Source organism: Rhinatrema bivittatum, chromosome 11 (genome assembly GCF_901001135.1).
Source record: "Rhinatrema bivittatum chromosome 11, aRhiBiv1.1, whole genome shotgun sequence".
NCBI lineage: Eukaryota > Metazoa > Chordata > Amphibia > Gymnophiona > Rhinatrematidae > Rhinatrema > Rhinatrema bivittatum.
The window spans coordinates 82,552,234-82,576,279 of NC_042625.1; the positions used below are offsets into that span (position 1 = coordinate 82,552,234).

Here is a 24,046-nt window from a genome sequence, read left to right on the forward strand (position 1 = left end):
CAGAGCAGATGAGATTCTACTTTCATGCATGTCCCTGTTATTGGGTTTGGTTATATTCTACTACTACTTTGGATCTTCATCACTTGTTTTGTTTAAGCTCTTTATTCTACCTACAATACTTTTTATGTCCTTTCTGGAGAATTATAGCTCATGGTTTGTTTTTTTTCTGTGGGTGATTCCTGATCTGAGCTAGTCAGGATCCTCCTGCTTTTTGATCTGGATACTTAAAGGTCTCCAAACCTTGGGTGAGAGTGCACATGGTCCCAAGGAAGGAAAGGAAAATGTAAAACAGTTTGCCCAAGATTCATGAAAGCTCCAGACAGGTAACAATAGATTTCAATAACCAAATGATATTGAAATGCAGTTTTTAAAAGTCAGATAAAATGCAAACAAATATCTTTACAATAAAGCAAAATACATTACCCCTTGCAAAAGGATGTCTGATTACGTGTTAGTGTTTTGCTTTTTGTCCATCATTACTTCCAATGTTGCCTCCTTGAAATCGTCCCCGATACCCTTACTACCACCACTCCCCGCTGCTGTACCTCTCATTTCTTCCCTGTCTTCTTAGTCAATGACAGCCAAAATCTGCCTATCCCAGTTCTCTTTTCAGCTTCAAAGGGGATAGCCAGCCCAGGACATAAGCAAAGGAAGTTTGTAAACTTCAGAGAAGATTTGTGGAGTCTGCAGGTCCTTCCAGCACACCACTCCAATGAGGCCAAGATAGAGTTGTATGCATGCTGTAACTAACCAATCCTTACCCAAACAACTGCTTAGTCACAGTGGGCTAGAATGGAGTAGCCGCCTAGTGGTTAGAGCAGATGGCTACAAACCAGGGTTCCCTGTACGTACCCGGATCAGTCCAGACTGTGGGTTATATCCCCATTCCAGCAGACTGAGGCAGAAGAAAAACTTGTGAGGCGCTCAGAATTACCCATGAGCACCCTCTGCATCCCATCAGTATTTTTCTGTCTCCAGCAGATGAAGGTTGTTGACCCTGCGGTTCCCACTTAATTTGATAATCTTTTTCAGGGAAAGTTAGAATATTCTTTCCTTTTTTTTTTTTTTTTCTTTCCCTCTCTCTCTTTTCCTTTGAATGGATCAAGTTTAAAAAACCCAAAAAAAACAACTTAAGTTTTCTCAGAACAGCTTTAGGCTAAGTTGGCCTCTTAGTTTAATTTAGTCTGCCTTACAGCTTGCATCTGTATCTGGCCTTGAGAATAGTCTCTTAGTCTCAGGTAGGTTTTTGTTTTCTTTTATTTTGCTCCGTTCCTGGCTCTCAGGGATGCAAGCTGGTGGTCCAGCCGCTCCCACTACCTAAATACCAGCTCACCTGAGAGGAGACATTACTCAGCTACTTAAAAAAAAAAACCAAAATACCGCTAAAACTATTATTTGAGCCAGTGTGGTTTTTTTTAAGGTGAAGTTTCCTTTACCTCAGAGTTTTCTTCTTGTGGCGACTGACTGAAACTGTTTCGGGGTTTTTTTTTCTGTCAGCTGTTTCTTCCCCCCATGCTGCGTGGGACGCGATGCTCCGCCTGTGGGGAGCCCGGGTCACGGCTCTCCTGCGAAGGGATTTGTTCAGCTTGCGGAAAGTCTTTCAATTATGCCTCCATCTCGTCTGACCTCGGGGTGGGGGTTCTGCTCCATTCCCGCCAAACACGAGAACGGCGGCCATTTTGAATTCAGATGCGACTGTTTCAGCACATCCACAGGGCAGTCCTGGTGCCGTTTTCTCTCTGCCTCCACCCGTTTTAAATCCTGTGAGCCCCCTGGAAGATCTCTTAACTTCGGGAACAGCTTCTTTGTTGTTCCCCCAGCGGGGGCTCATTCCCCCCCCCCCCCCCTACCTTTTCAGCAGATTTCATTCTCTTAATGCACAATGCTTACCTGGCACGAATGTTTCAGCAGGAGAGTGTTCCTCCTGGGCCACCCCCCCTAAGGTAAGCATATATGATAGGTCTCCAGGATGCTTCAGGGACCCCGGCTGGTTCTACTCGGGTTAGAGTAGTTCCCCATCCAATTTTGCCAGACCCAGATCCGGTTGACCCGGATCAGGATGCTGCTGCAGACCCAGAAATGGCGGTGTCTAGCATGCGAATGGAAGGAGATTATCCCAGGGTCTTGCATCTCTTTAAAAGAGATGAGCTGGAATCGCTTATTCCCCATGTGCTTTCTGAATTGGCTATAGAAGCACCTCAGGACCCCCCAGGTACCAATTCGGGGGTGTCAAAAGGGGATCCTGTCCTAGCGGGACTGCATCCCCCAGCGAAAACTTTCTATTTTATCCCATGTTACTTCAACTGCTGTCCCGGGAGTGGGAATCTCCTAACTCAAGCCTTCGAGTGGGAAGAGCTATGGATAAGTTATATCCTCTCCCGGACGAATTCCTAGAACTTCTCAAAGTTCCGAAGGTAGACGCGTCTGTGTCAGCGGTCACTAAAAGGACCACCATCCCGGTGACGGGAGGGACAGCTTTGCGCGACCTGCAGGACCGGAAGCTGGAAGTCTACCTTAAAAGAATTTTTGAGGTCTCTGCTTTGGGGGTCAGAGCAGTGGTCTGCAGTTCTCTTATGCAAAGAGCAAGTCTGAGATGGGTGCAGCAGTTGCTCGGTACCCAGGATCTGCCGTCGGCGGAAGCACAACAAGCTGAATGCCTGGAGGCAGTGATTGCTTATTCGGCAAATGCGCTTTACGATCTCTTGAGGGTTCTGGCCAGGTCGATGGTGTTGGTAGTTTCGGCTAGGCGTCTCCTCTGGCTCCGTAACTGGTGAGCAGACTCTTCCTCCAAGTCGCAGCTGGGTTTTCTCCCTTTTAAGGGTAAGTTGTTGTTTGGAGAAGATTTGGAGCAAATTATCAAATCCCTCGGGGAAAATAAAGTTCCCAAGCTGCCAGAAGACCATCTGAGGAATTTTCGGACGTATAACTCTTCTAGAGCCTGCTTCAGAGGACAGCGACGTTTTTTGCAAGCAAGACCTTTTTCACAGCGCCCCCCCATCCACCAAGTCTCAATCATGGTCGCAGTCCTTTCGTGGCAGTAGACCCCCTCATGGGGGCTTGTCTCACGGAGCAGCTTCCAAATCATCCCAATGAAGGGTCGCTGGCCCACTCCTCGACACCCAGAGAGAGTGTGTGTGTGTGTGTGTGTGGGGGGGGGGGGGGGGGGGGGGGGTCGTCTCTCCCTGTTTTACGAGGAGTGGGTCAAAATCACGTAGGATCAGTGGTCCTGGTTATTCTAAAGCACGGTTACGCTTTAGAGTTAGCTCACCCTTTAAGAGACAGGTTTCTGTTTCTCCCTCCGGACCTTTGCGGAAGCAGCTAATTGTGCGACAGACACTCAGACTCCTCGACCTTGGAGCAATTCTCCCAGTACGAAGGAGCAAGGCGCAGGCCACTATCCTGTCTACTTCGTAGTTCCAATGAAGGGCTCTGCTTTCCAACCCATTTTAGATCTCAAAACAGTCAACTGGGCCCTAAAGATTCCGCATTTTCGGATGGAAACGCTATGCTCAGTAATAGTGGCGGTATGCAGCAGAGAGTTCCTGGCGTCCTTGGACCTCACAGAGGCTTATCTCCACATTCCCATTCTCAAGGATCAGAGGTTCCTCCGTTTCAAGATTCTGGGACAGCATTATCAATTTCAAGCCCTGCCTTTTGGTCTAGCAACAGCTCCCCGCACCTTCACCAAAGTAATGGTAGTGGTGGCAGCGGCTCTACGGAAGGACGGTGTCTTAGTTAATCCCTACCTGGACGACTGGCTCATTCGGGCGAAGTCCAAGGAGCAGTGCAAGCAGTCGATCGACAAGGTTTTGAGTCTCTTGAGTTCTCTTGGATGGGTAGTCAACTTTGCCAAAAGCAGTCATAAGCCATCACAAACACTGAATTTTCTTGGGAGCTCATTTCGATACCAGTGTGGGCAAGGTTTTCTTGCACCAGGACTGGGCACAATATCATTTCTCAAATAGAACGCTTCCAGCGCCTGACACTTCCCATGGCGTGGGATTATCTTCAAGTGCTGGGTTCCATGGCCTCCACCATAGACTTGGTTCCCTGGGCTTTTGCGCATATGCGACCTTTGCATAGGGCGTTGCTCTCCCGCTGAAAGCCGGTGTCTCAAGAGTTCCAAGCTCCTTTACCGCTCCCAGATGCGGCCAAGGACAGTGAGCTGGTGGCTCTCTCTGGATCATTTGCTCAGCGGAGTGCACCTAGAGATGCCGCAGTGGGTGGTCGTTACCACGAATGCCAGTCTTTCAGGCTGGGGGACGGTGTGTCAAAGGCAGGCAGCGCAAGGCTACTGGTCATCGGAGCAAGCGACATAGCCGATCAATCGGCTGAAGACTTGGGCGGTCCGCCTGGCCCTGAAACGGTTTCTCCCCTTGGTGTGCGGCAAGGCGGTGCGGATCCTATCCGACAACGCAACCACGGTAGCATACATCAGTTGGCAAGGGGGAACCAAGAGTCAACATGTCTCTCGGGAGACAGACATGCTCACGACGTGGGCAGAACGTTACCTCACACGACTGGCAGCTTCTCATATAGCGGGAATAGACAATGTACAAGCGGATTTCTTAAGCCGGCAAAGGTTGGATCCCAGAGATGGGAATTATCCGAAGAGGCAATGACACTTCTGGTTCAGAGGTGGGGGTACCCTCATCTCGACCTGATGGCCAAACTAAAGAATGCAAAGGCGCCCCGATTCTTCAGTCACAGAAGAGAGCACTGGGCGGAAGGAGTAGACGCTCTGGTTCTACCTTGGCCTCACGATGTTCTGCTTTATGTGTTTCCTCCATGGCTTCTAGTGGGAAAGGTCCTACGGAGGATAGAACTTCACAACAGAGCAGTGATTCTGATGGCTCCAGAGTGGCCACGGATGCCATGGTTCGCAGACCTAGTCAATCTAGCAGCAGACTGTCTGCTTCAACTGGGTCACCTTCCCCGGCTTCTCTGTCAAGGTCCCGTATTTTTCGAACAGGCCGATCACTTCTGTCTTGCAGCCTGGCTTTTGAAAGGAGACGGCTGAGAAAGAGAGGCTATCCAGAAGAAGTCATATCTACTCTGTTACAGGCCAGGAAAACTTCCACTTCCATTTCTTATGTTTGAATATGGAAAGTTTTCAAGTTTTGGTGCGAGTCCGGAGGGATTGCTTCTCACCGGGCGTCTGTGGCTCAGATTCTCTCCTATCTGCAGAATGGGCTAAGCAAGGGTTTGGCTTACAATTCGCTTCGTGTTCAGGTAGCAGCCCTTAGTTCACTTGTGAGACCCATGGATGGGACCCCTCTGGCTTCTCATCCGGACATTACCCGTTTTTTGAAAGGGGTAAAGCATTTGAAACCTCTGGTCCGTAATTTGTATCCTTCATGGAATCTTAATCTGGTTTTACGCGCTTTGTGTGATCCTTCATTTGAGCCACTGAAGAATTCTATGCTCAAGAATTTAACTCTAAAGGCGGTGTTCCTAGTCTCTATTTCTTCTGCTCGCAGAATATCAGAATTACAAGCTTTGTCTTGGAGGGAACCCTATTTGCGTTTCACGGATTCAGGGGTCTCCCTGACCACGGTTCCATCTTTCCTCCCTCAATCAGTTGGTGGAATTTTTCAGGAAGAAGTTTCTAGGGAGCTATGGCAGCTCGATGTTAAGCGAGCTCTCCTTCGTTACCTGGAGGTCACCAATGATTTTAGTCTTTCGGACCATCTGTTTGTTCTCTGGAGTGGCCCCAAGAAAGGACATCAAGCCTCGAAGACCACTATTGCTCGCTGGTTGAAGGAAGCAATTGTTGCTGCTTATATAGGTTCGGGGAAATGCCCTCCGGACGGGGTGAAAGCACATTCTCCTTGTTCTTAGGTGACTTCCTGGGCGGAAAGTCAGGCTGTCTCCCCTCAAGAAATTTGCAGAGCGGCAACATGGAAGTCACTACATACTTTTGCGCGTCATTATCGTTTAAATCTTAGATCACCGGCTTTGGGTTCGTTTGGCAACAAGGTCATTTGAGCAGGGCTATCTGGGGCCCACCCTATTTAGGGAAGCTTTGGTACATCCCACAGTCTGGACTGATCCGGGTACGTACAGGGAAATGAAAATTATTTCTTACCTGCTAATTTTCGTTCCTGTAGTACCAAGGATCAGTCGAGACGCCCACCCGCTCTTCAGTAGCAGATTCTGGTCCAATATCTTGCTTTTTCAGTACAATTATAGCCTGCTCATAGGTGGTATAAAAAAGGTTTCAAATTTTCTCGAAGGCTTCGGGTTTTGCATTTGCAAGTTTTGGACTACAGACAATATATGCCTTAACGGCAACTTGTATATAGTTCCCTATTTGGTTGGGAGTTTTTTGCTTGATCCATTCATCAGTTAGTTCTGAGTTTTTTGTTCTGCTTTGATATTCTTAATACTGATGGGTCGCAGAGAGTGCTCATGGGTAATTCCGAGCAACTCAACTTTTTCTTCTGCCTCCATCTGCTAGAATGGGGATATAACCCACAGTCTAGACTGATCCGTGGTACTACAGGAACGAAAATTAGCAGGTAAGAAATAATTCTCTTTTCAAATCCCACTGCTGATCCTTGTAATCTTGGGCAAATCACTTTACCCTCCTAAGCCTCAGGTACAAACTTAGATTGTAAGCCCTGTGGGGATAGGGAAATACCCACAGTACCTGAATGTTATCTGCTTTGAAGTGCCGAAAAGTGGAATATATAAAATAAAATAAAAAAAATACAAACCAAAAAAAATACAAAACCCCAGAGTACAGAGGTTACTATTCCAGTGTAGGGTAAGACAGGCAATACTATCGCCATGTTTTCACGCTCTTAACTTTTAATAAAATGGACACTCACTGGATGACAACCTCCAAAGCTTGGCCAAGGGACACGGGCTTATTGTTGAGTATGTTGAAGTCTAGCTGATGACTGAGGTAGGAAGTGGCTTCCAGAAGACGATTGAACTCCTGTTCAACCATTTCGTCTTTCTCTTTAGGAACCTGAAACTCGAAGTGGAACAGACTTGTAAACTAAAAAGCATTTTACTTCCAGTCCCCAAAGAAAAGAAGAGGATTTGTGTAATGCTAATCTGACTCCAGGGTGTGAAGTTACTGTTTTCACCTTGCGTGCCCTAGGTACACGTAATATATACATACAAAAGGCTGGGGGGAGATGTATACCACATGCATGAAAGGCCTTTATTCTCACAGCACATGGGCAGAGTGGGAAATTAACTCACAAGGACAACATAGTGAGCTTTGCGAACAAACATTACCAACCTCCATTTCTCAGTTCATGCAAACTGGAAAAAGGATGCTAAACCTTTGCCTAAACAGTGACTGTAGGGAAATGGCAGCTCTACACAGTGGCGAGATTTCCTCAACAAATGGAGGAGGGAAATTGCATAGCCAGAGCCTGCAGAAGAGCCATGCACACCATCACACACCAGACCCACTTACGCTGCTAACCTCTCCTGTGGGTGCTACCCCCGTTACAGGTAAATTCAAGTTATTCTCCCACTGTTTGTGTGAATGCTTGCAAGGAACTGCTTGATCCCTCCAAAGAACATCTCCTGTCTTGTTGGACCCTATCAGAGTATCTGAGTTCCCAGAACAGCTATGACAAGTCAATAGAACAGCACGCGGAATAAACTCATCCCATGGGAAGAAGAGCCCAAAGAAAGGTCACAAAAATCCAGACTAGAAAGATGCGACTGAAATGGCAGGGTGTGCTGTGGTAGGATAATAAGAGTGTGCTAGTTCTGCCTGTTCCCTCTCAACCTGAGAACATTATGCTCTCCAACCTTCACCATGGCATGTCATTTCACTCCTCCTCCACCTCCCTCCTCCCAACCACCACTGATTTTCACTCCTTCCTAACCTCCTTTCACAGAATGCATGTCCCAGTCTTACCATGAAGACTAATGTTCTACTCTGCCCCTGTCCACCCTCCCTTCCCGAGCTCTTTCAATATCTTCACATTTCTTTCTACTCGTTAAAAAAAATCAAACAAAATATCATGTTTTCTCCCCTTTCTTCCAGAATCTGCACTCCTTTAAGCTATTTGATGCTAGCTTTACCACTTCCATACCCAGAGAGGTACATAGACAAAAAAATTAACAGTAAAAGAATCAAAAACCGTACCCAATTTACAACATAACCAAACCAAAACCCAACTCAATCATTAAACCCCACAATTTAAACTCCCTAAACTGGTCTGCCATTCCCTGCATCTCAGCTGTTCTGTCACATTATCCTGTTCTCGGAACAGGAGAATATAAAAAGGTATATGCAGACCGTAAGGACCACACCCAGTCTGCTCAATTCCCCTATCGTGATACCGTAGACCCTACTTGACCTCCAGCTTCACCCTAAAGTCCGCCGACTGTGAACCGTTCTCGTGTAAATACCACCAGAAAAATTACAATAAATAGCTAAAAGACAAAGAGAGTCAAGTTAGTGGGTGAAGCACTTCCCAAGGACGAGACAGAAAAGGCAGCTGGTGCTCTGCCCCGAGCACAGAAGAGATCGGAGGTTTAGGAAGCTCCTGAGGCCCATGCCGTCCAGCAGTACAAATCCATGGATGACACCTTTTGAAGAGACAGCAATCTAGGACAATATTACCGCTTTCAGATACAGGGAATAAAAATATGCAAAATGGCCATACTCCCACAATACCTTCAGAAAGCATCAATAATTAAAGCATACGACTGGTAGGTTCAATCTGAACCCCTCCCCACTTCCCCAACACGGTTTTTCAAGTTTTAATCTGAAAACACGGATTCCACTTCTGGCAACTATAGGAGAAAAAATAAAAAGTTGCATTGGAGGAAATAGATCACCCAAACCTGTCCTGGTAACCCCACAGCCAGTCGGGTTTTCAACGAACATGCGGGAGATTGATCTGCATATAATAGGTCTGCAGTGTGTATCCTGGAGATATCCTGAATCCCTCACCAGGACAGGTTTGGGAGGCCCAGATATACAGGACGAAGAGGCAGCAATCTAGTTGGACTGTGATCTAGTCCTTGCAGGAAGGAAGAAGCTGAAGCTGACCCAGCCCCAGGCCACACCGAAAACATGGGGCAGAAAACAGGGGGGGTGGGGGGGGAGCTGCATCTGGGGGTAAAATTAGGGAAGACGGAAGGCGTCAGCCATGGTGAATGTGAAGTAAGAGGAGAGAGGGAAGGAAATAAAGGATGAAAAAACACTAAAAGAAAAAAAATAAGAAGCCAGACATGCAACAAAACATTGGCAACAAATGTAAAAAGAAAAATTATTTCAAAGTAAAGGAATATCAATAAAAATTCAGTAAGAAGTCGTATATCATATTAATACTAAATAGTGAAAGGAGGAGGACTGTCAAACTGTAGCAACCTCAAAGCCTCCAGCCCCTTCCCTGAGACCTTCCAAGTCAGGACCCCTAGCACTCTACTCCTGCTCTACCAAAAAACTCCCTCCGACTTGACTAACGTGGCCTGAGCGATCGCCCCACCAACATCGCGCCTGTGATACTTACAGCTTGTCCATTCGCCTCATAGAGCGGGCATTTCTGTTTTATCTTTGCCAGCTCCATGTTTACTTGTTTACTGATTACTGCCATCGGGTTCCCACCTGAAAGAGAACATAGGGAGCTGGATAGGGAAGCAAAATATTTAAATATTCCATGTGTTGGGTTGGTGGTGGGGGAAACAGGGTGTGCATTCGTATCTGGGAGGGGCTGAACGGACCAAAGGGTCCTCACCAGCCATGCTCCCTCTAATATTTGAGCACCTACATGTGTAAAAAGCTTCTTCTGTGCAATTTATTTTTTTTTTATAAATTCAAATTTGTGTGCTACCAGCCACTACGATGTAAACAGGAAAACTGATTCTTACCTGCTAAATTGTCATTCCTGTAAAACCACAGATCAGTCCAGACAAGTGGGTCTATGTATCCCTACCAGCAGATGGAGGCAGAGAACAAAACCTTTGAGGTACTGCTACATAACCAAGAATCTCTCAGTATTAACCTGTACCCAAGCCAAGATTAGAAATCATTCCCCTCTCCCAGGGCGAACTAGATAAGCCCAGGGTTGGATTCCCCTGAACTGGAAGCCTACCATACTCCAGCACCAAAAATTGTCAACCGCTTAACTCAACAAACATAAACACTTGCCATTAGCAAGGAAAACTCTTTAAGATCCAGCGGATAAGTACCAGGAAAATCAGTCACTCAGTAATAGCACCGGGGCGGGTCTCTGGACTAACTTGTGGTATTACAGGACTGAAAATTAGCAGGTAAGAACAGATTTTCCTTTCCTGAACATACCCAGATCAGTCCAGACAAGTGGGATGAAACAAAGCAACTCTACACCGGGCAGGAATCCGAAAGACCCACTCTCAACACACTTTCACCGAAAGTTGCATCCTCCAATCGGTAATGCTTGGTGAAAGTATGAAGTGAGGACCACATCGAGGCGACACTAATTGACACTCCATCCAAAAGGCTGCTTGAGCCCTAGTGGAATGCGCTTTAAGGCCAAATCGGGTAAGCATGACCCTTACAAATATAGGCCGAAGCAATAGCTTCTGTCAACCACTTGACCAAAGTAGTTTTCGATGCTTTCTCCCATTCTTCGCTCCACCGACCACCACAAAAAGATGATCCGAAAGTCTGAAAGAATTAGTAATCTTCAAATAGTGCAATAAAGCATGCCAAATATCCAGAAGATGAAGATCTCTACCCATCACAAAATCACGAGACCACTCTGGAAACCCGGCAATTCCACTGTCTGATTCACAAGAAAGAGCCTGAAGCTCCGAGATATGTCTGGCTGAGCAAATTGCCACAAAAACCCCCCACATCTTTAATGTAATATCCTTCAAGGATGCTTGACCTAAAGGCTTAAAGGGAGGCTCACAGAGAACCCTCAAGACTTAAGTTGAGGTTTCAATCTGGATATACCTTGGGAACTAGAGGTTTCAAATGCTTCACTCCCTTCTGGAATCTGATGACATCGGGATGAGAAGCCAAAGACCTGCCCTGCAGCTTGCCCCTGAGACAACTCAAGGCAAAAACCTGGACCCGAAGCGAGCTATAAGCCAAACCTTTGGACAAGCCCTGTTGCAGAAAAGAAATTATGCGGCACAGACGACCGCAGAGGATCCAACCACTGCTACGCACACCAGGTCTCAAACACCCTCCAAACCCTAACATAAGCCAAAGAGGCAGTAGGATGCCTAGCCTGAAGGAGTGTAGAAATTATCGGCTCAGAATATCCCTTCATACGCAATCTCCTCCTCTCAAAAGCCAAGCCGCAAGACAAAAGCGATCCTCTCGATCTGAAAATATGGGACCCTGCTGTAGCAGCAACCCCTGCAGATGAGCCAATCGTAGAGGACTGTCCACCGACAGATGCACCAGGTCCACAAACAACATGGCCACTCTGGTGCCAACAGAATCACTGACCCTGGATGTGCTTCTATGTGATGTAGCATTCGCCCCGAGTGGCCATGGAGGAAAGACATACAGAAGAATCCCTGGCCACGGGCACACTAGAGCATCTAGTCCCACCAAAATGACTTCTCTTCTGTGACTGAAAAACCTTGATGTCTTTGCGTTTGCTCTCGTCGCAACGAGATCCAGCTGAGGAATGCCCCATCTGGCACAAATGTGATTCCAGGCTTCCGGGGACAGCTTCCATTCCCTGGGATCCAGCTGCTGCTGGCTTAAGAAATCCACCTACACGTTGTCTACTCCTACTACATGAGAGGCCGCAATCCCTTCGAGATGTTGCTCCGCCCACACAAACAGCAGATGAGCATCCGAGCCACAGTGTGACTCTTTGTTCATCCTTGGCGGTTGATGTAAGCCACTGTCATCGCAGTGTCTGAAAAAACTCGAACCATTCAACCCTGGACTAGAGGCAGAAACACCTCCAGGGCTCTGTGCATCACTCTAGTCTCCAGAAGACTGATGGACCAGAAGACTGATGGACCAGGCTTTTTCTGTCACTGACCAAAGACCCTGGGCCGAGCATACCAGGCACACTACTCCCCAGCCCTTGAGACTGGCATCCGTGGTCAGCACCACCCAATCTGGAACTTTGAGGTCCACTCCTCTTTCCAAATTGTTCCACAGCCACCACGACAGGCTAGACTTGGCAACTCTCAGCAAATGCAAGGGGACAAAAAACTTTTGACTCGGATCCCATTGGGACTTCGTCCTCTGCAGCAGTCACATATGAGCAAAAGCCCATGGAACCAAGTCCATCGTCAAGGCCATGGACCCCAGGACCTGTAAGTAATTCCAGACCTTCAGAACTGGGAGTCTTAGAAGTCGAGAAACTTGCTTCTACAACTTTGCCAACCTATCCGCTGTCAGATATACTCTGCCCCTCTGGGTATTGAAACGGGCTCCTAGGTACTCCAGATATTGAGATGGAACCAGGTGGCTCTTCGCCACATTGATCAGAAGATGTCTCACTCGCTGCACCGAACGAGTGCATTCCTCTTTCGTCTTCGCCCAGATGAGCCAATTGTACAGATATGGGTGAACCAACACCCCTTACCTCCTCAAGGCCGCCGTTACCCACCACCATTACCTTCATGAAGGTTCGAGGAACCGTAGCCAAACCGAAGGGAAGAGCTTAAAACTGGAAATGCTGACCCAGCACCTTGAACCTCAGGAACTTCTGTAGGTCCTTTCGAATGGGAATAAGTACATAAGCCTCTGTGAGATCCAAAGATACCAGGAACTCTCCTTTGTGGACTGCCGCATTTACAATATGCAGTGCCTCCATCCGGAAGTACAGTATCTGCAAACTCAAGGTCACCTTCTATAAATCCAAGATAAGACGGAAGGTGCCCTCTTTTTTTGGAACCACAAAATAGATGGAATATCTTTCGCCCCTGTTCGCTCAGAGGCACCAGAAGGATTGCTTCCAAGCTTATCAACATTTGCAGAGTCCCCCTCTACCTCTTCCAGTTTGTTTTGAGAATAGTGCGACTCCAGGAAGGCGTGTCTGAGAGGATGAGAAAATTCTAAGGCGTAACAGTCCTTTACCACCTCCAAAATTTACCGATCAGAGGTAATCTTGATCCACTCCTTGTAAAAACGGGACAACCTGCCCCTGACCAATGAGGAGTGGGCGACCCTGGCTTCATTAGGACAGATTACTTCCTCCAGCCCCTACTGGAACCACCTCTGGAGGACCTGCCAGCATCCTGAAAGGAATGCTAACAATTTGATGACTGCTTAGGCCCAGAGAAGGAAATACCTCTACTGTAACAAACTCTCTTCCACTCCTGAAAGTGAGCACGAGCGGAAAAGTTCTTCTTAATGCCTTTCTTGTCCTCCAGTAGTCTGTTATCCTTGGTTTCCCCCAAGGACTTCATGAGCTGATTCAGGTCCTCCCCGAAGAGAAGCTGTCCCTTAAAGGGAAGGTTACATAATTGAGTCTTAGACCACATGTCCGCCGACCAACTGCATAGCCATAGAAGCCATCATGCAGCCACCACAGAGTCCATATTCCTAGTCGCAGTGCGCACCAGATCATATAAAGTTCCTGTGGCTTCTGGATCCAACATAAACAGGCGTGCTACATCATGCTAGAACACACCGCAGCTCAGAGACTCAAAGCTGACACCTCAAACATGTGCTTCAATTGAAGCTCCAGCTTGTGATCCTGGATATCCCTGAGAGCAGCAGCTCCCGCCACCAGAATCGTGATCTTCTTTGTCACAGCCAAAACTGCCGCATCCACCTTGTGTGTTTTAAGGCGATCCAAATGCTCTTCCAACAAAGGATACAGCTTTGCCATTGCTCTTCCAACCTTCACACCTGCTTCAGGGGAGTCCCACTCCCGGCTAATAAGTTTCTGAATCTTCTTAAGAATGGAAAGGCACTAGGCAGACCCCTCAGACCATCAAGGAATGGACCGACGCCCACGTTGTCAGACTCCTCCTGAGCCAACTTCACTCCCAATTCATCCAACACCTGAGGAATAAGAGGCAGCAGTTCCTCTTTCTTAAACAGGTGTACCGCCCGGGGGTCATCACCATCCACCCTGGCTTCTTCAATGAGGTCCGGTTCATTCTTGCTCCTATCCAAGCCCCCCTCTGGACCTGCAGCTGGAGAGAACGCCCCATCCTCGTGGCTCACAGTCATCCAGATCTCCGATATCTAACTCTGTACGTGCGGTCCGGAACCCTCGATGCTTGCCCGACCTCCCCTAGGGTGCCCCTGAGGCTGCCTGAGATCTTTTGGACAGGCCTCTACTTAGCTGCTTTCCTTGCCAGAAAGGCCTCATGCATAAGCAAAACAAATTCAGGAGAAAAACTCCGTGGGCCCTCAACCACCCTCTCAGGACTATTGGGCTGACACTGTTTCATCATCACCACCATCATCACAGAACAGAGAGGTGGAGGGGAGTCACCAGATTTGCGGTCTATCGAGGCTCCCTGACTGGGATCCCCCCCCTCGGAAGCAGTGAGAACCGATAACCCCCCACCTTCGACCCTACCGAGCGAGAAGCCCTCCGGGATTTACGACCCTTACAGAAGGATCCCTTTTCCCCTGAGGAAGACCCTGGGCTCAGTGAGAGGGAATTTAGGTGGGCAGGCCTCCACACATGGGTTATCCACCATCCCGACTGCATTGTCTCAAGCACACGCTCCGCTCCAAGTTAGGCCGCACCAAGTGGCCACCAAGAGACCAAAATGCGGCACTGCACAAATGCTGACGACATGCGGGGAAAAAAAGTGGCACTGAAACCACAAGGCCACGATGCACCGAAGGACTGATCCCTGCCGGGGAAAATTCCCTGATTGCGCAGTAGAAGAGGAGGAAGCAGCAAGAAATCGGGCACGCTAAAAAAAATGGCGGCCCGGAAAAAAGTCAAGTTGCGGCGCACAGACATGAACTGATCCCCGCCGGGGAAAACCCAATAATGGAGTGACGGCACACGCAGCTCCCACTCCCACCCTGACATTGCACAGCAGGCAGACACTCCTGGCTTTCCCTCTGCAATCCTTAGTAGAAAAATTAGAATTTTTTTTTTTAAACAAAACTTTACTGAAAGAACAAAGAGGTAAGAAACCCCCCAAAATGGATAGTTCCCTGAGGGAGCCAGCAGCGGACAGGGGGTTACCTTGGGGCATGAAGAGGGAGCCAATCCCCTGGCTATCAGGGGCCCTGGAACCAGCGGGCAGCTATAACCAGGGGTATCCAACCCTCCATTTGCCCGGCTCAACCCGAGGGATGGCTCACTAAGGAACCTGGCACCTTGGGAAGCAGCTCCAAATCTCCAATTCCAGATCAGTCAGGACAGCAGATATACCCCTCTACCATCTGCTGGAGACAGAGAAATACTGAAGGACAGCAGTCTATTATGTAGCAGTGCCTCAAAGTTTTTGTTCTCTGCCTCCATCTGCTGGTAGGGAGGCATAAACCCACTTGTCTGGACTGATCTGGGTATGTTCAGGAAATTGGGATTTCCTGGGTGTGCTATGTTTTGCCATGTGCATGGGGTTCATGACTTGTGTGTGTGGGCACACACACACACACACACACCCCCCTTAGGGGTGACAGTGCTCATCGGTCCTATTCTACTAAACTGAATGGAAAGAGAGGCTGGTAGAACATAAGAGATTAGATACAACAAAGGCCTTGCCCTCAAACTACCACTCACTGCTACCTAAAGCCACCCATTCGTGTAAGCTCTTTGGGACTGGGACATGGCACCACACAACTTGGGCAGTATAGTAACTGACAGTGCACTATCCTGTCTCCTAGTATCCAGCCCTTCTATGTCTCTATTAGTTACCACACTGTCAGTGCGCTGGAAAGGGCTACAGTTCCATTTTAACACACCAAGATCTTCAAAGGCTGAGTCAAATATTCTTAAAGAATTTTGTCCATTTTTTTTTTCATTCTAGTTTCTACTTGCACGATTAATTTACTTCAGTCCTGTCACATACAAAGCTACAACAGCATCCAAAAACAGTACTTGTCATATATACAAGTACACAAAACATTTCCATGGTGCCGCTTACTGTCTCAGATGTAGAAATTCTCACCATATGAGACCACAATACTCTTAGACAGCTCTGAAGAGACTTACCAAGACCCGTGACCACCATGGCTCCCAGATCAGCAACGTAATTCCCTTTCCGGAACGTAGCAACTCGTCCTCCGACACGATCCTTGTTATAGATAAAAAATGACAAGCTACTGTTTGAATCTTTCCTCCTAGAAGAGATTACTGAGCATTGGCTTTGCACAAACTTCCATCATTCAAGAAAACTCCTCTCCATGCCCTGCCAGCTGCCCAGCTCCAATCACCAATTCCAGCGGAGCTTTCCCCTCAAGCAGCCCATTAGTTTTATCACCACTCACTACTAAGCCTGCCCCTTTTTCACACCCCCAGCCTCCACTAAGCTTGAATTTTGATCCCAGGCTGACCCACCTTATCTCATACAAATCATGACACACTTTATGTAACCCTCTTTCACATTTGCTCAGCTCTTGCTGCCTTCCCTGTGTTCTACACATCACTCACAAGGGGATAAAAACACTTGGGGTAGATTTTCTAAAAGTGCGCCAGGCGCAAACAAAAGTACGCCGGATTTTATAAATCCGGGGTCGGCGTGCGCAAGGGGGTGCACATTTGTGCAACTTGCGCGGGCTGCCTGTTCCCTCCGAGGCCGCTCGAAATCGGAGCGGCCTCGGAGGGAACTTTCCTTCCACCCCCCCCCTCCCCTTCCCCTCCCTAACCCCCCCCCCCGGCCCTAACCCCCCCCCCCCCCCACCTGTGTTTTAAAAGTTACATCTGCCAGAAGCGGGCTGCTGACGCGCAATTCCCCGGCCCAGGACCAGTGTCGGAGACATCGGCCATGCCCCTGAAAAGCCCCCCGGGTCAGCACCACCCCCCCCGGAATGCCCCGAATGTCGCGTCGGCCCTGACACGCGCGCCCCCCCCCCCCCCCCCGAAAGCCCCGGGACTTGCTTGCGCTGCCGAGCCTATGCAAAATAGGCTCGGCGCGCGCAGGGGAGGTTTTTAAAGGGTTACGCGCATAACTTATGCACGTAACCCTTTTAAAATCTACCCCTTAATGCACATAAGATTTAGTAACAGGACAGGAAGAAGAAAAAATGAGCACCCGACGAAGAGAGAGTTGGGAATGAGGCAGGACATGTCTCTACCTCGTGCTTTACAATATGATCTATTAAACAAAACTGCAGTTCCACCCAAGAAAAGGTCCTTAGCTCAGTTACCACAAGGTGTGGCTAGTTATTTGCTGGGGCAACGAGCCCTAGCCCAGCACCATGTGCAACAGTGCTCTGTCTCCTACTGCATACATATCAGGCGTTGTCACTGGGTAAATAAAGCTCCCAAGGGAACAGGAGCCTTATACCCTCGCTTCCAGAAGGGTGACATCCATTCCAAAACTCTGTAACTGGCGTGCAGCTGCCAGGCCGGAGACTCCAGAGCCGATGATAATCACCTTGCCAGTTTTCTTTGCTAGGGAGTAAATGTGAAAAGTTTACACTAAGACACACTGATAAACATCAGCATCCAAAGTAATTGCAAACTCAAATCTGGACAGGTAATAAAACAAAATACATATGATATAAAGGACTAACAAACTAGCAGGCTGTCAGGGACATAACCCAAAGAAAGCAAGGAAACAGAATACGGAACAGCACGGCAACTGCCCCAGGAAAATGCAACCTGAGGACATAGGAGTGCATCAGTAACTCCACATTGCAATACCCCCTCCTGCTATAGAGAGGTCAGTGCAGGCAAGGAAGGCAGCATGCTGCTTGTGGGAGCTGTGAGGCTGGCTCCAACTCTCAGCAGAGTGCAGGTTTCATGCCCTAGCTTCTAGGGTCCCACAGTTCCCTTCTGCACAGCTGTCTGCAGCAGAAGTGACGGCTAAGGTAGTCCACACACCCAAAGAAACATTTCATAGTACTTGGCTTTTAAAAATAACTAGGGCTTCTGATTTTAGATGTTTATAAATTGTAAATGTAGGTGTTTATTTTCCAGCTAATAAGGAGTTCTTTGGGGATACCAAAATCAGTGTTTATTGTTTTCATGCTGCAGATATTATTGCTGGGTACCTTTTCCAGTTGAATCAAATACATACATTTGTGCAATTGAAGAGTCATTAGCATGAAAAAGGCACAAAAACAAAGCAGAAGATCCAGGGTAGGCAAGGTAAGAATGAGAGAGAGTCCTAAGGGATATGATGTTTTTCCAGTGTTTATCTAATAAAAATCAACTTTTTTTTTTTTATCGGTTTCAGTTAATACCTAAAATCAGAATTCCTACATATAACTAAAGACAGCATTCAATTAATTAATGCTAATACTGCACAGATAATTCTCAGGTGGGAGAAAAGCTAAGTGAAAAAGGAAATCTATGGATATAGTAAATACAAATCCATGGAGTTTATGGGCAGGTGCACATGGAGGGAAGCAAAAAAAAAAAAATGGGGTAGACTAACAATACCCACCCTGAGCCTAGAATTATACAATCCCAGTTTATTCACCTGTAACCTGACCCTAAGCTGAGTCCTATGCCTTTCCTAGTCAGAGGCTTACGAACTCCAACACTGTGACCCCCAGAGCCCTGCAGCCCCAGTGCTGCAAACTCCTTATTAGCCAGAACTGACTTACTTGGCAAAGGTTTGACCCTTTTGTAGATTCCAAAGTTGATTAAACCATGTCTTTCCAGATAACTGTGTATTCTATGCACAAGGACGGTATCGCCTACAATTTTAAAAAGATAAATTACATAAGGAAATGTTATCAAGAAATTATGATTCAAAAGCTAAAAGAAAATGAACCAGCATTACTTTGTGAGATGAAACTTGTTTGTTGCAACCAAGATTTGGTAAACAGGAGTTTGTTCCAAAGGTGCAGCATTGATTTAACTACTCTGCAGCCATTTGAGTTGAAAACGTTGATGACCCAGAGCTTTTCCTGGTTAATCCAATAAAACAGCATCCCAGTCGATTAGCAAAAAAACCCTCATCTACAGAAAAGACACCTTAAGGTTTACTTCTAGAACACATTAAATAGTGCTCATGACACAAAGCCCTATGAATCCCATTCACGGTGGAATTCGTTAGCCTCCCCTTCACCCAGTTTCTTACCCACTCAGAAATTTCTTAATTTTGAGATCTGTATTATGTGGTCTTTGACTGCTTTATTATTGTCATTAAGTTTATTTTTGTGAGATGTAATTTGCTTTGTGTGCTTTTGGAAAGGTGAGTTATAAAGTGTTATCCTCAAATCCTCATCTTTCTGTATTTGAAAACCTGTCTTTCATATAGTACTTTGAGTTCCCAGGATCCTGGTGCTCATGCTTGCTAGGGCCTTTCAACACATTTCTTTAACTGGAAAGTGAGAAAAACTTTCAATAAATAGTTTTTAAAAATTCCTTGATGTATAGTACGTCATGATGTCAGTTGGAATAGACCTGGAAGAGGCGTATTTGAAAGTCAGAGGAAACCGGTATGGTGCAGTCACTGAAATACAGAATACTGACGATACTAATTTAATTTGCCAACTAGGAAAGCCACATTAAGACAAGTGCCTTATTTTCTGAAAATATAGGGCGAAAAAGTGATTTGCCCAAGGTCAGATGTAGACCGTGGCACAGCAAAGGTTTAAAACCATGTCCCAGGAGTTTGGTGGCACCTCCCTTTATTTCGGTAAAATGAATGACCACAGGGGTCTGCAAATTACTGTACAAGACTCTTCTATGCTGCTGACTGTTTCTGCCTGCCCCAAACTGATACTGCCAATTACTCCGATTTCATCAAAGCAAATCAATATTTTCCACAGGGAGAACAGGAGCTGTTCCTGAAATCAGTCAGTCTGTGTGATTTAGGAAGCAATCAAGAACAGAGCAGAAAATAAGCAAAAGAACCAGAGAAAATCTAGGGATTCCACAAACTAAAATCATTTTATCTTCTTTAAAAAAAAAAAAAAAATCACTCTTTTGTAGCAAATAGTGGCCATAGAATGGGACTTTGGCTTCTTCCTGCCTTAGCTCTCCCCTACTACAAGCAAGCTCATTACATTTAAAAATAAAAATCTCATATATACTATCCCCTCTAGCCCTATTTTATGCCTACAGCACTTGATAAAGCAAAACCACATTCCCTTAATTAACTGGAGCTGGTGTAGGATAAGGTGTCCTCTACAGTGATAATGAAACTTCTATCTGGTAAATAAGTGAGGATTTTTCCAAGTTAGCTAAGATCCCCCCCTAATTGACAACAGCAAGTCACTGCAGGTCAGTCCAGCTTCCCGGAGACAACCCAACCCTCAAGTAAAAGCATTAACCAGGGCAGCCCCCCCGGCGCCATCCCAGGCTTCATAAACAGGGTTAAACTCTCCTAGAGAAAAGAATCCACATACTGTTGTACGGCGCCTCCAGCTGCTGTAGAGTGGCCTCAAACGTCAACTGAATCTTGGGGTTATCCAACCACAGCTGCAACTGGAGCAACAAACAGTTCAGGCAAAAAGTTCAGAAAAGCAACCTGCGAGTTGACCAAAAAAAGACTATTCCACACATCTCGGCCCTCAGCAGGAACTCGGAACAAATTTTGGCATTCGGGACATACTTCAAGCCTTTCCTGTCTCACTAAGGCTGAAACCACAGAAAGGGGTTTACAGCTGCAGAAGCAGGACCCCATGGTTTGGTTGATAAGGAAACTCAAGTCTATCGAGTTCAACTCAGTCAACATCTGCACAGCTACTGTGAATTTTACCCTCCCAATTTCCTCTTGCAAGTAACATTAAAAGGTTTCCGTTATGCAGAGGGAGAAAAACAGATGCAAAACTTTATTTGCAGAAGAGGGAATAAAACTGAATATGGCAGATCTATAGAGAAAGTAGATGAAAGATTCGCAACAGTCAAAAAGCAGGACCAGAGATACTTAATCCCAAGCTCATGCCCGCATTTGCAAATGCAAAATTCCACCTGTAGAAATAACTTAATTGGTTCAGAAACATTCTGCCCCACTGCTAGATAAATGCATTCTCTGATAGACTCTGTACCGTGCTTGCAATAAAATGCTATGCAAATTCAATAAGAAATCATATTTGGAAATGACTTTAATAGAGAATTACTTACCTGATAATTTCATTTTCCTTAGTGTAGACAGATGGACTCAGGACCAATGGGTTTATGCTCCTCTGACAGCAGAAGGCGTCAGAGTCAGGTTTCAAGGCTGACATCACCCTAGATAGACCACTGCAGTGAACTCAGCCCTTCAATATTCTCTTCAAAAGCCACTGTGGACATACTACTGAAAAAACAATTAAAAACAGACAACCGTAACTGTACTCAACCAATCACTGAACTCCAGCAAGATTATAGATGCCCTGATCTAGGGACTGGATGACTGCTTACCTGTAATCTCTTGAAATAGATATTCACTCCATGGGTGAATCCTTGGCACTGTTCTTGGGCAGCCATGGGCAGGATGCTGAGTCCATCTGTCTACACTAAGGAAAACGAAATTTTCAGGTAAGTAATTTCTCCATTTCCTAGCGTGTAGCCACATGGACTCAGGACCAATGAGATGTAATAAAGCTACTCCTGCTTGGGGCGGGAGACTGCCCACGGTCCGGTTAACACCACCCTTGCAAAGGCTGCATCCTCCTGGGCCTGAATGTCCAGGCGACAGAACATGGAGAAGGTATGTAAGGAGGACCATGTCCCTGCTCAGCAGATGTCGATGGGAGACAGCAGTCTAGCTTCCGCCCATAAGACTGCCCGAGCCCTAGTGGAATGAGCTTTAACTTGAAGGGGTAATGGTTTTCCTGCCTCCACACGTACTCCTGTGACTACCTCCTTAATCCAGCGAGCTATGGTAGCCCGTGAAGCTGGTTTACCCTACACTTTCCTTCCACTGTGAACGACAAACAGGCGTCTTTTGGACCAGTTCTGAAACTTCCAAACACTGAACCAAAAGCCTACTGACATTCAAATTACAGAGGAGGTGGTATTCTTTCGTGCCCTTGTGTTTATCTAGGGATGGCAACGAAATGGGCTGATTCAAATGAAACTCAGACTACCTTGGGCAAGAAGAGTGGAAAGGTACAAAGCTGCAGTGCTCCTGGAGTCATCAGGAGGAACGGTTCCCGACAAGACAATGTCTGTAGTTCAGACATGCGACATGCTGAGCATATAACCATCAGAACACTATTTTCAGGGTTAATAAATGCAAGGAAAGTCTGCGCAGCAGCCAAAAGGAAGGCCCTGCCAGAAACTCCAATGCTAGATTAAGATTCCACAAGGGAACCGGCCACTGTAAGGGTGGCCGGAAGTGCTTCACCCCTTTCAGAAAAATGGGCCACATCCGGATGAGTCGACAGGCAGGCTCCGTTCACCTCACCCCTGAAACAGTTGAGCGCCGCTACCTGGACCTTCAAGGAGTTAAGTGTCGAACCTTTATTCAATCTGTTCTGCAAAAATTGCAGAATTAGTGGGATTCTGACCAGGCCTCAAATACTCTTCAGACCCGCACATACGCTAGTGACGTATAGAACGTCCGTGCAAGTAGTAAGGTGACAATTACTGCCACTGAAAATCCTTGCTTCATCAAGCAAGCCCTCTCAAGGGCCAGACCCTAAGACTAAATCGAGTCGGATCCTCATGAAGGACCGGTCCCTGCTGTAGCAAGTCTCCACATGTCCGCATACCACGGACACCTAGGCCACTCTGAAGCTACTAACAGGACTAATCCCCTGTGGCACTCAATTCTGCGAATGACCTGACCAGGAGGGGCACAGAGGGAAGGCGTATAGCAGCTCCTCTTCCGGACAGATCTGAACAAGAGCATCGATCCCCAGGGTCAACTGATCTTTTCTGCGACTGAAAAATCGGGAAACCTTCGCACTGTGCAACGCGGCTAGGAGGGTCGATGGAGAGGAGACCCCCAGCAATCTACCACAAGCTAAAAGGCCTTGGCAGACAACGCCCACTCTCCTGGAACCAGACTCTCCCTGCTTAGAAAGTCTGCTCTGATGTTGTCTTTTCCTGTGATATGGGAGGCTGATGATATCTCTAGAAATATCTTGGCCCATTCCATAAGGAGATTATCTCCTGTGACACTTGCTGGCTTTTGGTTCTACCCTGGCGGCTGATGTAGGCTACAGTTTTTGCATTGTCCAACATTATGCAGACTGCTTAACCCTGGAGTATGTGGCTGTATTGTAGACATGCCAATCTGACTGCCCGGGCTTCCGGGTGGTTTATGTTAAGAAGGCCTCTTCCTTGTCCAACGCTCCTGACAGCGAGCTCCCAGCCCTGGAGGCTCATGTCTGTCGTGAGGACCAGCCAGTTCGGAGGGGACAGGGGTACACCCTTGCCCAGATGAGCTACCTGCAACCATCACTGGAGCCAAGAGCATACTTCCATCGGTAAGTGGAAGTGAATCGAATAGTCTTGAGACAGTGGGTTCCAACGTGACAGTAGGGAGCGTTGAAGTGGTCGCATGTGTGCCCTCGCCCACGGCACTACTTCCAGAGTTGCCGCCAAACCAAGGACTTGAAGCTATCTCCACATCGTCAGGCGTATCATGTTCATCAATAGATGCACTTGGGCATCAATTTCCTTATCCGCGTGGTCGGGAGGAAGACCTTGCCCTGCTTAGTGTCGAACCGGACTCCCAGATATTCCGAGGACTGGGAGGGTTTGAGACTGCTTTTGACTAGGTTTACGACCCAACCGAGTTCCTGAAGCAAGGAGGTCACTCTTCCACAGACCAGATCAACCAGTCATCCAAGTATGGGTGCACCAGGATTCCCTCTTTTTTTCAATGCTAAAACTACAACCACCATAATCTTGGAAAATGTTCTGGGGGCGGTGCCTGGAACTGATAATGGCGACCCAGTACCGCAATGCATAGGAAACTATGTTCTTTCCAGATTGGAATATGTAGGTAGGCCTCTGATAGGTACAGGGATGTTAAGAACTCTGATTGAATGGCCATTATCACAGATTGTAGTGTTTCCATGCAGAAATTTATCACTCGTAGATGTTGGTTGATGCTCTTGAGGTCC

At 47.1% G+C, this 24,046-nt stretch overlaps 1 protein-coding gene across 3 annotated transcripts in view; it reads right to left on the bottom strand.

The window, feature by feature from the left end:
- The window catches only part of KDM1A (lysine demethylase 1A), a 64,494-nt gene that overhangs the window by 31,677 nt on the left and 8,771 nt on the right, over positions 1-24,046 (bottom strand). For 2 of the 3 annotated variants that reach the window (XM_029619303.1, XM_029619304.1), the window contains exons 4-9: positions 20,393-20,471; positions 18,641-18,733; positions 17,374-17,480; positions 16,080-16,161; positions 9,495-9,589; positions 6,834-6,982 (exon numbers count right to left, since the gene is read on the bottom strand). In XM_029619303.1, the coding sequence (XP_029475163.1) occupies positions 6,834-6,982; positions 9,495-9,589; positions 16,080-16,161; positions 17,374-17,480; positions 18,641-18,733; positions 20,393-20,471 (605 nt within the window). The remainder of the gene's footprint in view (positions 1-6,833; positions 6,983-9,494; positions 9,590-16,079; positions 16,162-17,373; positions 17,481-18,640; positions 18,734-20,392; positions 20,472-24,046) is intronic. The other variant, XM_029619305.1, reaches the window with a different exon arrangement.